This window comes from Nilaparvata lugens, chromosome 10 (assembly GCF_014356525.2).
Source record: "Nilaparvata lugens isolate BPH chromosome 10, ASM1435652v1, whole genome shotgun sequence".
Taxonomy (NCBI): Eukaryota; Metazoa; Arthropoda; class Insecta; order Hemiptera; family Delphacidae; genus Nilaparvata; species Nilaparvata lugens.
This window is the reverse complement of record NC_052513.1, coordinates 33,415,960-33,432,398: the sequence shown is the minus strand read 5'-3', so window position 1 is coordinate 33,432,398 and position 16,439 is coordinate 33,415,960. Positions and strand designations below refer to the sequence as shown.

The 16,439-nt window shown below is 33.0% G+C and overlaps 1 protein-coding gene across 4 annotated transcripts in view; it reads left to right on the top strand.

Annotated features, from left to right (window-relative positions):
* LOC111043252 (phosphatase and actin regulator 4) overlaps positions 1-16,439 on the top strand; it is a 386,179-nt gene that overhangs the window by 66,184 nt on the left and 303,556 nt on the right. For 2 of the 4 annotated variants that reach the window (XM_039436680.1, XM_039436679.1), the window contains exon 1: positions 11,511-13,209. The exons of the other annotated variants lie outside the window; for them this stretch is intronic. In XM_039436680.1, the coding sequence (XP_039292614.1) occupies positions 12,948-13,209 (262 nt within the window). In that variant the 5' untranslated portion in view covers positions 11,511-12,947. Of the gene's footprint in view, positions 1-11,510; positions 13,210-16,439 lie in introns of those variants that run through there. 4 annotated transcript variants of the gene reach the window in all.

The following is a 16,439-nucleotide window of genomic DNA, read 5'->3' as shown; positions in this document are numbered from 1 at the left end:
TCGTTCTTGTCTTTTCTAACTTGGATAAATGATAACAGGCTGTAGACTTCTTTTATCATTGGAACGATCATGAAATAGGCTCATGAATGACCGCTTTCCAAATATTTTTTTTAATCCATAGTTTATCCTAGTCAGATTTGAGCTTTCCTAACTTGAATAGATACTGATAATCACAAAAGGATTCTCTTGAGAGAATTCGAGCGTTCAGTATCATGGCCTTGCTACTAATTTCAATGGATGATTTATGTCTAGTTTTGGCAAGAAAGTCTGTAGAAGATTATAACTTCGAATTAATTTATATTGGTTTGAATTTTTTGAAAGAAATTTGTGCTTGGCTGGCCTAATAATATGAGCATAGTAGTATATGAGCGCCTATTAATTTCTTCCATTAAATCGAAAATTTCACAATTTTATATAAAATATGAATAAATAAATTCCATTCTAAAAAAACTATTGTAGTTGGAAATAAACGTATATTCTCAAATACAAGGAGTATTGTTCTCAAAGACTTTGATAGTCCACTCCAAAATAAATTTATTCTTTCCATGTTTCTTTCAAAATTGAACCAATATTTTAAAATGAGCTTCATCATCTGACAGTATTTGTGATGTTGAGACTAAATGGTCGTCTTGTTGGCTACTTTTTTATCATTGAAAGAATAATTTTAGTTGTGATACGTTAAATTTGTAAATTCTTGGACCATGATTTACTTATGTTTGGCCCAATCATGTAACCAGGCTTGACATGAGCTTGATGCAAAAGTCAATGTCACTCAAAGTTTGAGATCCTTATTCTTGTTGAAATCTCTCTAGGAGAATTAACAAATTGCAAAAACAATGACAATAATAATTCGTTCCTTTTTATTGAGAAATTCGAGTTCAACTGGCCTGATAGAGTGAGCATTTCAAATATACAATCAATGTATATATCAATGTAACAGGTTTGGCAGGACCCTAAATTGTTTTTTTGAAATTGTGAATAAAAAAAATAAATAAATAAATAAAATAAATGTCTAGCTTGGCCTCATACTCGAGGGACTAAGAATAAAAATATAAATCTGAGTACTATGCTTAAAATTAGTTATATTCAAAAGTAGCCCTGAAGAAAAAAGTCAAAAATTCAAGGAACTGCTATGAAAACGAATTTTGTAGAGTATTCCCTCAAAATGAAGTTTGATGGAAACCAAACAATTCTAATTTCTACAAAGCGTAAAAATAGCTTTTTCGTAGCCTAATTCAGAGGTAGTTTGAGCTAAAGAAAAAACATGATAACGTATCATATACAATTTATTCAATATGCAACTATTTACAATAATCAAATTATGCTTATATACAAAACGAATGAACTTTCAGTTCAAGCATTATTTTAATGTCGCAGTAATCTCCTCTTCTGCTGACTTGAAAGCGACTTCTTAGGTCTCTGCATCTTCACGCTGCTTTTCATGTTGACTTTCAACTCCTCCAAAATATTTTCTGGAACAAAAAATTTAATATTAATTTATACTGTACATTTAATAACATGAAAACTTCATAAGATACTATGCTCTTTTTCACAATAGTATGAACTATTTCAATCAAAATAAACTTGAAATTAAGAAATCAATTTGCTGGGCTAATCTAGAATGAAACTTCAATTCAAAGTTAAATTATCAAACAATGAGTGAAACTCACCTTTAGAGTGTGGTATATTCATTGCTGGTTCTGCAGTAGGTTTCTGGTTCTGAATATTTAAATTCATATTCCTGGTGGTTTTAGGCCTGAATGCTGGCACCTCATCAACGGGAACATAGGAAGATCTCTTGAGTGTTCCATAGATCTGCTCCTTCTTCCTTTTCTTCATCATTCTGAGTTGTTGGCGTCCTCTTTGTCTCAGTTTCTTGTCTCCTCTGCACAAGCTGTTCCATCGCTTGCTAACGGTGGCTGCCTTCAAAATACTTCCGCCATCCAGATATCTGAAACAAAAACAAATAATTATAAGTGAATGATCATCAAACAAAATTAAAACTTATTTGGAATTTGGTCAAACAATAATTTGTTACTGAATAAAAATATGTTCATTGATCATGAAGATGATTGTAACAGCTTTAAAGTATTCATAAGAATATTCCAATAATCCAATCATAATAGAAATAAGAACATCCAATTTAAAATATTGTTCCAAATCTCAAAATGAAACTGATAATTACTTTAATATCATTGATCCAATTTTTCTGGTTAGTTCTCCCAATAAAAAATAAATAATCATACGAAATCGATCAAACGAAATCAAAACTAAGTTGAAATATGAATTTATTATTCAGATAAGACAAATTAGTAACCTTCATGCCCTTCAATAGCATACATAGTCTACCAAAATTCAAAATAGAAATAGGGTAGAAGTAATTCAAAAGCTAAACATACAATTTGTTTTTACAAATCGCGTCAAAGTGAAATCAATAATAATTACCTTAATATCATTGATCCAATTTCATTGGGAAGTTGCCCCAGTATATCAAAGTTATCAAAATCCATCAGTGAGCTAAATACCTCCATTTTATTCTATCTCTTTACCAATTCACAATCAAAGTGAGAATGAACGTTCCTGCTCAGGTACATGCTTTTATAGAGATCCGTGCTCGCTTCTGATTGGCTCTGGTCGACCAATACGAAGCAATCGTAGCTCTGACCGTGTCGGCCAATAGGAAGCGTAGGCTTGAATTTGACTCCTCCTCCATTTTGATCGCTTCCGATGGGAGGTGTGACCGACTCTGCCAATAGGAAGCGTAGGCTTGAGTTTGACTCCTTCATTCTGCTGTAGATACTTTTGTATCACTTTTTGTGTTGCTGAGAAGTTGATATTGTGGTAATTATCCATATTGAGTGAAAAAGACTAAGAAATTATCAATAAATCAGTGATTTTTTGTCAATTTCTTAGTCTTTTTCATTCAACTTTTGTATCACTTTTAACTTTGATTCGTAGTAAAGTATATATCTGATACATCATAACTTATTATTATTATGTTCTTTGGATATGATACGCATATTATTGGGATGTGATATGTGATATTTGATACACGTATTACATTGATGATTTTTTACTGTTAAATTCTATGCAAAATGTTCTTTATTTTGCTTATAAACAAAAATAATTGACAATTCCGTCAGTTCAACATAAACTATCATACCAACAATGTTAATGTTGGTACCTGTGCAGTACAGTTCATGGAATCCTCCAATGTTAAGTTGTTTTGTATCAATAAATCTTGTCCGCTCATATTCACATTTCAATGATTAATATTATGGCATTATAATGGAGGAATAATGTATAATTGCGTTTCCGCACTTATTATCGTTTCCCAAAATATGTACTGGTGAAAATATGGGAAAAACAAAACCGGACGGTAATTTCCACAAGCCTTTAAAACTTGTTTTCCATGATTTTTTTCAAAGTTGGTTTTTTATTCTGAAAAATTGGAGCTCCCACACGTGTGTCTGTCAAATACAAAGCGTACTGTGTAGGGAGTGTAGCCTTCATTGGCTTTGCATTTATTTTTAGTGCTTTTCCATAGCGTTCAATAACAAGCTTTTCTATCTCTCTTCCTCCATCTCCGTTCTCTTTCCTTCCTGTATTCTCTTCCTCTTCTCTCTATTCCATTTTATATTCTTATCCCTCTCCATCACTGTGCTGTTATTTTTAGTCATCAGTACATTCTGCTACTGTCTGAACATCTATTCAACTGTTTAGGTTAGGTTTTATTTGTTCTTTCTCAGCTTACAATATACATTTTCTAATCCATTACATATCTTACTCTACCTTTTTTGTATCAGTTATTGCACAAATATTTTACTGTTTGATTCTACATTAGTTGCCTTACAATTAATATAATTATCGGCCTCAAGTCTGTTCATGAGTTGATGTAATAAAAGTTATCTCCTTTTTGTAATGTATTACTTACTTCATACTTATACTTAGTTGTCTCAGAAGATGTAGATTGAAGTAATTTTTCCCAAAAAACGACGAATAGTACAGTTTTGACTATCTTCATCTAGAATCTTGATTCAAAAAAGAATTCAAATGTGAAGTGAAATAATTCTATTTCTTATTGTAAGGTACTGTAGTGGAAAATAAATTATTAGCTGAATAGGAACGAAAATATAAAGCAGGAAAATCAAATTGGTTGATTGGTGTGATGTCTACTATTTTCTTTGAAATTGTAATTGTTTTGATTGACAAAATAAATTTGAATTTGGTTTATGAAGTAGGGTAGGATTAAGATTCAAGATCAGTTAATTTTAAGAAATTCACAAAAATGTAATACATTCAAATTCAAATACAGTGACAACAAATTTCGAAAAATAGGATGTCTTATTATCGTTGGTTGAAGTCCATATCAACTTCACAGCTTCCTTGTCAGTTCCATTTTAATTTGAAAAGTTTGGAATTGAACATTATTTTGATAATGTCCTCGAAATCGACATCCATCTGGAGAATAAAAATGGACTCAAACTTTCATTACGGAAACGTCTATAGCTCGAGAAATATTAGCAATGAAATATTTTCCAATTTCCTGGCAACTTCCAGAGCGTCAGTAAATAACAGAGGTTGGACAGAGAGCGTATGAGATAAAGAAGTAAGGAAAAAGTGAGAGAGAAACAGTTTTTGGGAGTCTAGAAGATAGGAGATTGATAGTAAAAGGAATATAAATCGTGGAGACACCCATTTTTTTAATAAACTAGGTTTTGTTCATTTGCCTTTGTTTGCCTATATGTTCTATAGGTAGTGCTTCAAGGAAATATCCCTTTTTCATAATTTTATTCTATTTATCTATATTACAGTATAATCTATAAGTCTTTCCTCGTGATAATCCAATAACCTGAATCAGTACTCAGTGATATATTATCATTGACATGAAGTAATAGCTAATATCTTTGTTAACTATTCATTTTTTCACTCAGAAATTTATTCTATATAATATGTTGTCAATAGTTCTAGGAAAACCAGTAAAACTTACTACACATTTCTTTGAAGCTTTCTACAGACTCCATTTATTTTCATTCAAGATTCAGTTTTTTCCATTTATATTAATTCAAGATTTTCAGATCATTTATTCCCATTCCGACACAATTGACATTGATCGAAGACAATAAACCCCATAGCTCCTAATACACTATATACTATTGTTGATATTCTGTAAATGAAACGAATTGGAAAATCGTCAATCAAATCATATTATGAATAAATCGAATCATGTACAGTGTGGCTTAATCGAATTGGAAATAGTCAAATACCATTCATGGAAAGTCTCTATAGTTTAATTTTGGGATTATAAACATTTATAAACATAACTGAATTTATAAAAACAATATATTAATCTTGTAGTACCCTTTATTTTTAAAAACTTATTGCATAAAAAAGTGTTTTTCTGAATTCATATTATGATATTTTTCCACTTTATTGTTATCATTTTTTCACTGATACACGAATAATAAGAAAGCTACATTTTATAGAAGAAAGTTGATAAATAGAGTTCTCTGCAATATTGAATAGTTCGGCTGAAGATGTGGCAGGTGTTGCCATGAACCATATGTAATTTAAATTGATTTCGAACACATATTTATCTAACCATGTACAATTGACACAATTGTACATTTATTTTTATTAAACGTCTTATTCTTTCAATTATGGAGAAATATCACAACATCTCTCACCATACAATCAAATTATTGAATAGTTCACATTTTTGTGGATCAACTTGTTGGTTTTTGTAATATGGTACTAATTTTCTTGTATTTTTTGCAGGTGAGTGGAAGGATTTTATTTTTCATCCAATTCGAGAAACTTGGTGAGAATTACATGTAATAAATTATATAGTGAGGTCCACGTTATAATGGCAGTGGATAAAGATAGAAGAATAGCGATACCGATTCTCTGCATTAATTAATTATATTTCTACACTGTCAAAAACATAATTGGCATCGTTGTGGACCTAGAAAAGGATAGTACCACTTTGTCGAATGATAAACTAGGATAGCAAAACCAAAGTTGATCAAATACTGTCATTATAACGTGGACCGCACTATAGTAAAAATTACATCCATAACATGATATCCATTTATATCTTATTCACAAAATGGTATCCATACCCATATTAATAATAACCAATACCAATAATCCAATATTAATCCAATATAATAATAATAATAATAATAATACCAGTATTAATCCATAACATTGATGTTATTATTTGTTAGAATATTATCCATAACATGATTTTTATTTACATTTCATTCACAGAAATATCTCAATTCAAATTTAATTCATGGAACTATGACTTGTTCTAGTGTATAAACACGGAACACAAGGAACGTACTAAGGTTAGGCACATACCAGTTAGTCAAGACAAGACATGGCATGATCAGACACAATACTTCACATAGTTGCTTATGACGCAACACACACTTATTAGTCATTGCAATTTGCTATGTGAAGTATTGTGACTAAACGTGTCTGTTCATGTCTTGTCTTGTCTTGTCTTGACTAACTGTTGTGTGCCTAGCATAAGACAGTAGTTTTATAGGTGTGAACACCAGCAACCGGGTGTTTTTCGAACTAACATAACTGTTCTTTTGACCCAAATCAAACAACGATCGATAATCTTGTTGAAGCTTTCCAATTTTTCCAGTCGAATTTTCCAACAGAGAGCAAAATACAATAAATTTTCAACACGGCCCTTTTTGGATTTCCATTCTTGGAACGTTTCCCATGGAAAACAGGCCAACGACTTGTTAAAAAGTTCGTAAACGTAATATACGACAAAATTTGTAGTGAGAGAGGGAGAGAGTGTGTGCGAGGAATATAGTGATGGAGTGAGACAGACTCGGATTGTGAGTCGGATATAAAGAGTGTGTGTGAGTGAGAGAGAATATAGAGGAAGATGTGTAAATATTAGCAGGAATAATTTGCAGCCCCCAGCTAAAAGTAGGCGGTTAGCAATTTTGGAAATGAATGATGCTGGAAGAATGAAAGAAAGGTTATCGGTAAAAAATTGTCGAATTTGGCTCACAGTTGAGTTATGATTGCAATTTCGTTGACCGGTCGTCATAACTTCTGTTAGGTTTGCGTTATTTTTCTTCATTCTTTTGTATTTGTGTTGGTTTATCCTTCTCTTCACCGTGTGTGTTGTTTCTCTTCCTAATTTTCCTCTTTCACTTCGAATTGTATTCATCTTCTTCCATTTGTATGTGTTATTTCTATTTTTCCTATTTCTCTTCGAATTGTATTAATTTTCTTTCACTTGTTGTTTTTCTCTTTTATTTACTCTCCATTTTGTGAAATAGTGATTGAACAAGGATCAAATCCAATGAATGTTTCAACATTCCTTTTCTCACCTATAAAGGAAACTGAAAACTCCTGTTATAATTTGTTTAAAAGGTTTTGTAAAGCCTTTTAAGACTCGTATTTCTAGTAGCTTATAACATAGAGAAACAATAGCGTAAACAATTACTTATGCTATTGTTTCTCTATGCTTATAAGGAATAGGCAGACAACATATCCATCAGTACCTGACTGCTCGACAGTTATTTGAATCTTGATGTATTGATTGCATTATTGTCAAATTTCGATTGCTATTTTCACAACAATTCTCTACTGTATTCATTTTTTTTAATCAATCTTTCTTTTACATCCCGGAACTCTTGTAAAGAATTCCCTTCCCGTTACTTTAACATTTTGACAACAACCCTTCTTTTCCACTTCATTTTATTGTTATTAATGAGAGGAAGTTTTTGAAAGTGACATGAATGAAATCACTTTTCTAAGCTTGTCTCAGAGGAAAATTGCGCGTAAAAAGTGCTAATGATGGTGTAAAGACGGAAACGATGAAAAAGTGGAAAGACAAAGGTGAGCAAGTTTACAGGGAGGGTAGGTTGATAAGAAATAGAAGACAATAAATTTCCTATCAGTAAGTGCCATCAGACAAAAGAGTGTTAGAAGTGGCAAAAACAATAACAAAGATTTCCTTTTTGCGCTTTCCAGTTTGTCATGTTGGTTGCATAACCAGCTCCGTTCGATGGATGCATTCTTCAATGGTTTTTTGAGCTAATTTTCCTGCAATTCTGCCTTAGTTAAAAGTTCTTTAGGATGAAAATTTGGCGATTTTTGTCAGGTGACATTTATATTGTCCAAATTTCAAATGTGCTGAAACCGTAACAGTTGATCAAATAACTTTTCGTAATTTGTGTTTATTATCTAAAATATTTTGAATAATATCAATATATTGCCATTCAAAAGTATAAACCCAATCTCCCAATCAAAACTTGATTGAACAGAACCTTTTAGGTTATTTCGACAAATTTCAAATGTGCTAAAACAGTAACAGTTGATCAAAGAACTTTTTGTTATTTGTGTTTATTATATAAAATATTTTGAATAATATCAATATATTGCCATTCAAAAGTATAAACCCAATCTCCCACTTCAAAACTTGATTGATTAGAACCTTTTAGGTTATTTAGACAAATTTCAAATGTGCTAAAACAGTAACAGTTGATCAAAGAACTTTTCGTTATTTTTTGTGTTTATTATCTAAAATATTTTGAATAATATCAATATATTGCCATTTTAAAGTATAAACCCAATCTCCGCCTTCAAAACTTAATTGATATGAACAGAACCTTTTAGGTTATTTAGACAAATATTGAAAACTAGCTGATCTGAGATCCTCCCCATGTCTACGTTAACCACGGCATGCCCCACAAACAAAAATCCACTTAACCTGTTCCTCTTTGTGTAATATAATTTCATAGTATTTGAATGAATGAAAGGATAATGGATAATTATTATTATGGTATTGTAGAAACGAGCATAAGTTCCCTAACAATATTCCCCAACCATGTGCGACAGTGGAACGTGAAGTTATTTAGATGCAACTGGTAAATGTCGGTCTCATGTGTTGGCAGCAGTGTAGGTTAGCATCCAACATGGAGGGGAGTCCCGGCTGGCAGTCTGGCTGCCGACCGCTGAAGACAGCACAACTAGGAGCGGCGTGTGATTGCGCATGGGCAGCGCACTTGCCTCGAAAGCCAATTCACCTTATTGACCGTTGTAATTTTCGGCAATGCTATTAGGATACGATAGGGCAATATTATCTGCGTGTGATATAATTGGAGATGAGCCGTCGCGGTGGTGATATTGTTTGGAGAGGATTTTTAATGAAGCTGCTTGTATGGTTGAGCTTTTCATGAATGAAATTCCATGAATTTATGAATGATTTTAGGAATTGAGTTTTGATTCTGGTATAGGATATAAGCTGTCTTCGTATTTTCATTGGAGAGCCAAAATAAAAATAATTTGAGTCATGTGGGGGCTTATTTGAAGAGGTTTCAAAATAAAGCCACTCTTCGTGGTTCAGTCATTTATAGATGGAATTGGGTATGGATGATTTTAGGAATGAAGTATTTTCAAATAGATTCCATTTATCTTATCTGAAAACCTTCATCATGAATGTTGTAAGAGGAGATGTGATATATATATGAAAAGGATTTTGAATTGAGTTACTGTTTAATTTGATTTTTAATTAATGAAATATATATGACGTTTTGTGGATGATATTAGGAATATAATCTGTTTCTACCTTAAAAACCACGATAGGATGTCGCAATTGACACACAGTAATTTTTTTGTTCAGGAATTTAATTAAATATACTTGCTATAAGTTTATGAAGAGAAATTAATTTTAATTTATTTTTTCTTCTATTTATTCACAATACAAATGACACTGATGTAATAACATTGGTAGATAAAATGATAAGGTAGTCCGTGTGCTATTTTTCTTCCAAATTGAAATAAAATAGGTTTTCTATTGAATATTATATTTCTAGGGAGTCTTTTTTAAGAATTGAAGATACAATCTAGAATCTATTTTCAGCTGGAGGTTATTATTAATCAAGAGTGAGGACATGATTTGTACATTCTTTGATTGATTACTGAAATTAGACGCATATTATTGAATTATATAATAATTGATTCTCAAATATTTTTGAAAAAATATATGAAAGATGAAAAACTTTTTTTTGTAGAGTGTGATTATATTACTAGCGACCCCCTGGGTTGGAGAACTCCCTCAAGATGTGTTGTATTGTAATCTTTGAAAGTCGCAAAATTTATACAGTTGGTGAAAATAATGGAAACAGCTAAATATTTCTTCTGCAATAATAATATTGACTTGAAAAATTACTTTGTCACTTCAACATCTTTGTCCCTCATATGAATCCAAATTTATGATACATGATTTCAATATAGAGTTCCAAGAGAAAATGAATGGCGAAAACCGCACATTTATAACACGTATCAGTTTGTTGATGTAAAAGTTGTAAATTATGTTGTATATTAACCAGCTGAAATCATGTGTCAGTGCATGAAGGTATGTCTGTGTGATAGCTTCCAAATAGCCTCAGCTGATGTTATGAATAGATGGAAAACTGTAGGAATTGTATGCTATTCTTCAGCTGACTAGATGTTGAATAACAACAAATTATTTCTTTCAATGTTATTTTTATATCCTGAAAAAGGACGAAGGAGTGAGTCAATTTTGTTGTCCAGCGAACTTAACCTGTAGAAAGGTTCGAAGAATACGTGTTCAAAATTTGTAGCTGATTGATCAATTCTTTCTAAAGTTATTGTAGAACATACAAGCAGACGTACAACGACTTTAGCCTTCAGTAAGTCAAAAGTGGGAACTCGTTAACGTTCGTTGAGTTATTTTAATCTACTCTAATAGTAGTTTTGTGAACAGTAGACCTCACGCAGTATTCTCATCCACAAGTACCTGATTGAAACTATAAACCTTATGGAAATAAAGCAATAGACTGGCTTCTCCACACATCTGTGTAATTACTTGTCAGCTGATTTATGATGAATAATTCTACAGTCTGATTTTTACTCCAATATTGGCGTATGAAGGAGGCTCCTTTTCCTCTTATATTATTCTTGAAATGCAAAATTTCCAAAAAAACCTTGTATATACGTCGACGTGCAATTAAAAAAGGAACATACCTGTCAAATTTCATGAAAATCTATTACCGCGTTTCGCCGTAAATGCGCAACATATAAACATTTAAACATTAAGAGAAATGCCAACCGTCGACTAGAATCTTAGACCTCACTTCGCTCGGTCAATAAATTTAAAAAAATACAACATTACAATAACGAACAAACAACAAGTATTTATCTTTACAACAAATCCAACTAAAATTACTTTTATTTAGAACATGTTCACTAAGAATGGAAGATTGGACCATGACATGAAGTTTTCCAGATCTCAGAATTTGATTCCCATCCACTACTACACAGGAATGCATACAACAAAATTCCAACAAAAATAATCACAAGTACATTCCTCTACAACAGAAAACAGACCACTATCTTAAACTGGTGGTCTGCGCATGCGTACACCTGTGTTCCACGGCTCCGTTTCGTGCTGGCTTTATAGCCGGCCCATCTCCCGCCTTGGCGAACCGTTGACGAAGCCAGTTCAGTCTTCAGTTGAGCCGTGATGGTTGGTTGATAACTATTTCGTGATATTTTTGTAGGTGTGTCATGGCCTCACGGCATGTCGGCTCGTGTTAATATTGTTTCTGTTCAGCTATGAGTTATCGGCCCCGTTCTGTGTGCACGTCCTGATAACGGCACAAGTGTTTCGAATTGCGTCGCGTACGGGTTGTGTGTGCATGTCCTGATAGGGACACGAGTGTTTAGAAAATAACGTGTGCAGTGAATCGGGTAGGCCTACGTTTTGTTGTGCTTGTGATGGATTCATTTGTATACAATATTGTTTTTGAATGGGTTAACCTCATCCTGTAAGCCTGCTTGTTTTCGATAATATTTTAGTGAAACTTGTGTGGAGCATAAGTAATTAGTAATAATTGGGTACGATGATGTTTTAACGAAATACCAGCGTTTTGTTGAATCAATTCAGTTGTTTAAATGGTTTAATTACATAGCTAAGATAATCTGTGAATGAGGGAGTTGATTAGATTAGGAAAAAGTGAATTCTAAACTGGGATGAATGAAGAATAACTGGAGTGTACAAGTTGTAAATTAAATTCAAATTCAAAAACTGCTTGTGCTGATAATTGATTTTTTACTATTCTGAATTCTGAATCTATAATATTTCAATTCGGAAGCCAATATGGATGGTAATAAGGATCCGAATGTAAAAGTAAGTGCTTCAGGTAGAATCTTGGTTGACCTGAGCAAAATATATCCTAGGAAAATAGATGATTTTAGAGACATGATTAGAGCTGAAGAAGAAGAAAAAGAGAAAATGAAAAGACGCCGCCAAGAGGAAGATAGAAAATGAGAGGAATCTGAACAACCAAATACTGTAACTTGCAATGCTCAGGAGGGTCTGAACATGATTAAAAACTAGGGGTAATTTAATTATTTTGATATATCGCAAACACATAATTCTAAAGTATAGCACATTTTTGTTTGACCTGTGAGTATGGACGTCCTCAGTGGGTCGCCAAAATTAAACGTTGGATTCTGGTAACGGTAGTTCAAGTCATATGCTGTGGAATTTAGAAATAGTTGAAGGTTGCCCATGAATTTGGAGTGATTTTGAGTAAGAATTATTGAAGAAGGGGGTTTGGTGAGGTATAGTGGTTGATTGGAGAGCCTATGTAGTAACTTTAGAGTGCTTCAAGGATTTCTAGTGATTTTGGGGAGGTTTAGCAAAAGTAGGGAGGGTTTCAAACTGGAGTATTGTGTACTTGTGAAGTGTTGATTCGTATTCACGATGATTTGTAGTGGGGGTGTTAGTTGAAGGCTGAAAACCATGCCCCCGGATCACACGTCACCCAGCAGTTCTGCTGGATTCTGTGAGATCGGTTTCTCTGATACTATTTTGGGAGTATTTGTGTGTTGAGAATTATGGGAGGCTAATCCGACGTGCAACTTCGCCACTCCGGATGTCGTTTCGGGGGACCAATGGCAGTATCTGCCTGCCGCAGGGGGGGCCCAATTTGGGGGGCGCCGACCCCCAAGGGGGCACCCCGAAGGCGCCCACTGCCGTTGCCATAGTGACGCCGCAACGCAGCAATTCTCTGGATTTTTTGAATTTTGAAGAAAAGCGTCAGCTGATCGCCTCGTCGCTGTCACTGACTGACTTTCTGCATCATGGCGGATCTGCCACCAGCCCTTCGTCACCCACTTCCGGCAGCATCTATTCAGGTGAGATTTTCGCCACTCTGCCTCACCTCTGTATTTGTACCACTGTTTATTCAAATTATTCTACGAGTATTTACATAGTATACAATACAATAGATTGATTATTTTTTGCTGATTTGAGAAAAAGTGGCACCACTATTTATGAATATATTTATTTATAAAGATATATTCTATTATGGCAGATTGATGCTAAGGCAGAAACATGCTCGGTTAAACGGAGAAATGTCTGCTGTTGTTTAAACCCCGAATGAAACATTATGATGAATCCAACAATATCTACAAGTTATCGTGGTTTGGTGCATGTGTTCCTAAGTAGACCAACAGCTGGCTAAAAATCCATGGGGAACGTCATATTAGATGAGATTTGGATTATGGTTAGGGTTGAGTTAGTTTCAAGGTTAGGTTAAGGTCATGTTTTTACTCTCAAGGGCCGTTTTCCCCACAGATTTCTCAACAGATATCAATTTTTTCTAAAATGAGTAGAATGTTGAAGTTTTTGATCAACAATATCGTCCTATTGTAACCATTTGAATGTAAAATTCAAAACTCCTGTAGGCGCAATTTGTGCTCTACAATCTGAGACCAGATAGAACGCTCATGTCATATAGATTTCAAGGTACACCTGATAATAATGCTCCTTGTATTTTGAATATACAATATACAGGTATATCTATATAGGTATAAAAACACTTCACTTGAAAGGGATACTTTTTACAAATTAATAAGAGCAATATGAAAACTTGTAGTACCCTATTTTAAATAAAAAAGGGTACTAAAAGATTTCATATTGTTCTATTTAATATATACCTAGTATATCTACCTATAGTATTCCAACAACATGTTTTTCACTTTAATATTGGGGTTCAGATTATATAACACACAATATTAATCATTTGAATAATCTATGATAGGAACTGTAGACTAAAACGGAAACTCGAAAATAAAATTTTAACGGCTATTTCTCGTTAGGCTTTACTCATCGCATGACTAATCCTCTTAATTAGAACGCTTTTCAGTTGCCAGCTCTGTGATGAGTAATTAACTGAATTTAGGCTAATGTCTGATCTAGTCTGCTGCTGCAAACAGTCTGCACAGTGTCTGTGATTTCCTCTGTTGCTGCTTCAAACAGTCTGCAGAGCCTCTGTCAGTGCTTCATGAAGGTACCAGCAGGCTCCAAATATAGGTATTCATTCGAATCTGATGAGTAAATACACAAATTGTGTGTACAAAGATATAGCCAAAATATAGATATACACTACAGAGTAGCTATTCATTTTCTGAGTATGTAAAGATAGGGTAAAATATAGGTATGAAACTGTTGAGCTCTCGAGTAAATACACATTATGTTGAGTATAATACATGGTATATATTTTTGCATCTATATAGTAGCTCGTGCTAGAATAAATAGCAAACATCAGTGGTAATGGTGATGAGTGAGATGTTCCATTATAGAGTAGTTCATTATCTATAGATATAAAATTGTAGCAGTTTGAAGTTAGCTAAAAGAGGATGCACTATCCAGACACCAAACTACATCCGGGCTAGAGAAGGAGTAAGACAGATATAGTTTGAGTACTACTGTATTTATTCTCTCTCTCTTTTACTCACTGAATGAGTCTTTTTTCTCTTACCTTCTCTTTTACGTTAATATTTCTCTTCTACTGAAAGAGTACGTGTATTCCTCTCTTCACCAGTTAATTAATACATTTCATTCTCTCTCTCACACTCTCTTTCTCTGTTGTTGAACGGGATGCTAGCGTTTCGTGTGGCAAACAGCTGATGATGTTCTGTTATTTTCAACTAGTTGTTACGTCACAGTGAATCATTATCGAAATTCTTGTGATCTATTATTATCAGATGTCTTCTATATGATATGCAATATATCACTATATAACTTCATTGTTAATGAAATTTTGGTAGAAAGTAATTGGGATAACTATCTGGAATATTATGTATTCAATTAAAAATTTACTGGTACTGTACTTCTAGTCATAGAACTAAAATTCTATGAAAATAATTCAGAGATACGGAAAACTTCCCCATTGGTCTTCATAGCCATTTTGACGAGAAAGTTTCCTTACTATTCTAAAATGGCAATTGTTGTATAATCATGCCAGCCCTAAAAGATAAGACAGGAATGATGACAAATATTTATTAATTTTATGTATAAAATAGTGAAGCAAGGTATTCTTACAAATGTAGTGTAACCTTCAGCAAGGTCATTGTTATTCACTTGAGTAAATAACACTTTGGCTGCTTGAAAACTATTCTAATTTCAATAATTATTATTTTAATTTCTATTTGAAATTCAAGAGTTTCCATGTGATAACTTGATATAATTTAGTATGAGAATCATACCAAATATCTTGATGATAATAATAGAAATTACCGTGGGTTTAAACCATTGAATACTAAGTAATTTTTTGTCGATTATTATTTTCAAATTGAAAAAGTAATGAATTGTACTATTTATTGTTTTATTTTAAAAAGAGGGAGGGAGCCAGAGAGCTCTTGGTGTTTTTCAAGATTCCCCATCAAAACTGTCATTAGTATCTCAAAAAGTAATATCAGAAAAAAATCTCAGAGAAAACTTGTTTATTTTGATAACTTGATGTTATTCACATAGAAGAACTTTGAGAAATATCACCAATAAAATATTTCCTGTTGCACAGCCCTAAATATTGTTGTAAGTGTTTTGGGGTAGAAGACATCACAGTCTTATATTACAGTACCTTGTTAGTTGTGTCCTATGAAGGTAATATAGCTACCGATACACTATAACAGTCTCCTGTGCGTATTAACAGTATTTTTATTTCCTCTCTCCAAATCAAATTACATCTGTCTAGAGTTTTGGAAATACCGTACTGTATCTCCAAAATCAATTCTATTTAATCGGAAAGTGAATTAGGTATCACCATATGAGACGGTGACTTTGCCAGAAGGTCATACAGCTACAATTAACGGTGTTAAACCACACCGTTAATTTCTGAAAATTTTTATAAATTGACTAACATTTTCATTCTACCCTATCCTTATCAACCTTCTTTTTTGTGTGCGATTACCATAATGTCCTATGGAACGTGTGGTAAAAAATAAAGCTAGGCTACGAACGTTGATACAACTTTTTATTGTAAACTAAATATTCCACAAATTATTTACAAAAATATAATACAAATTTAGAGTCAAAGATAATGCTATTTCAATTTTTTAATGACGCAACAAACGTCTCTTCT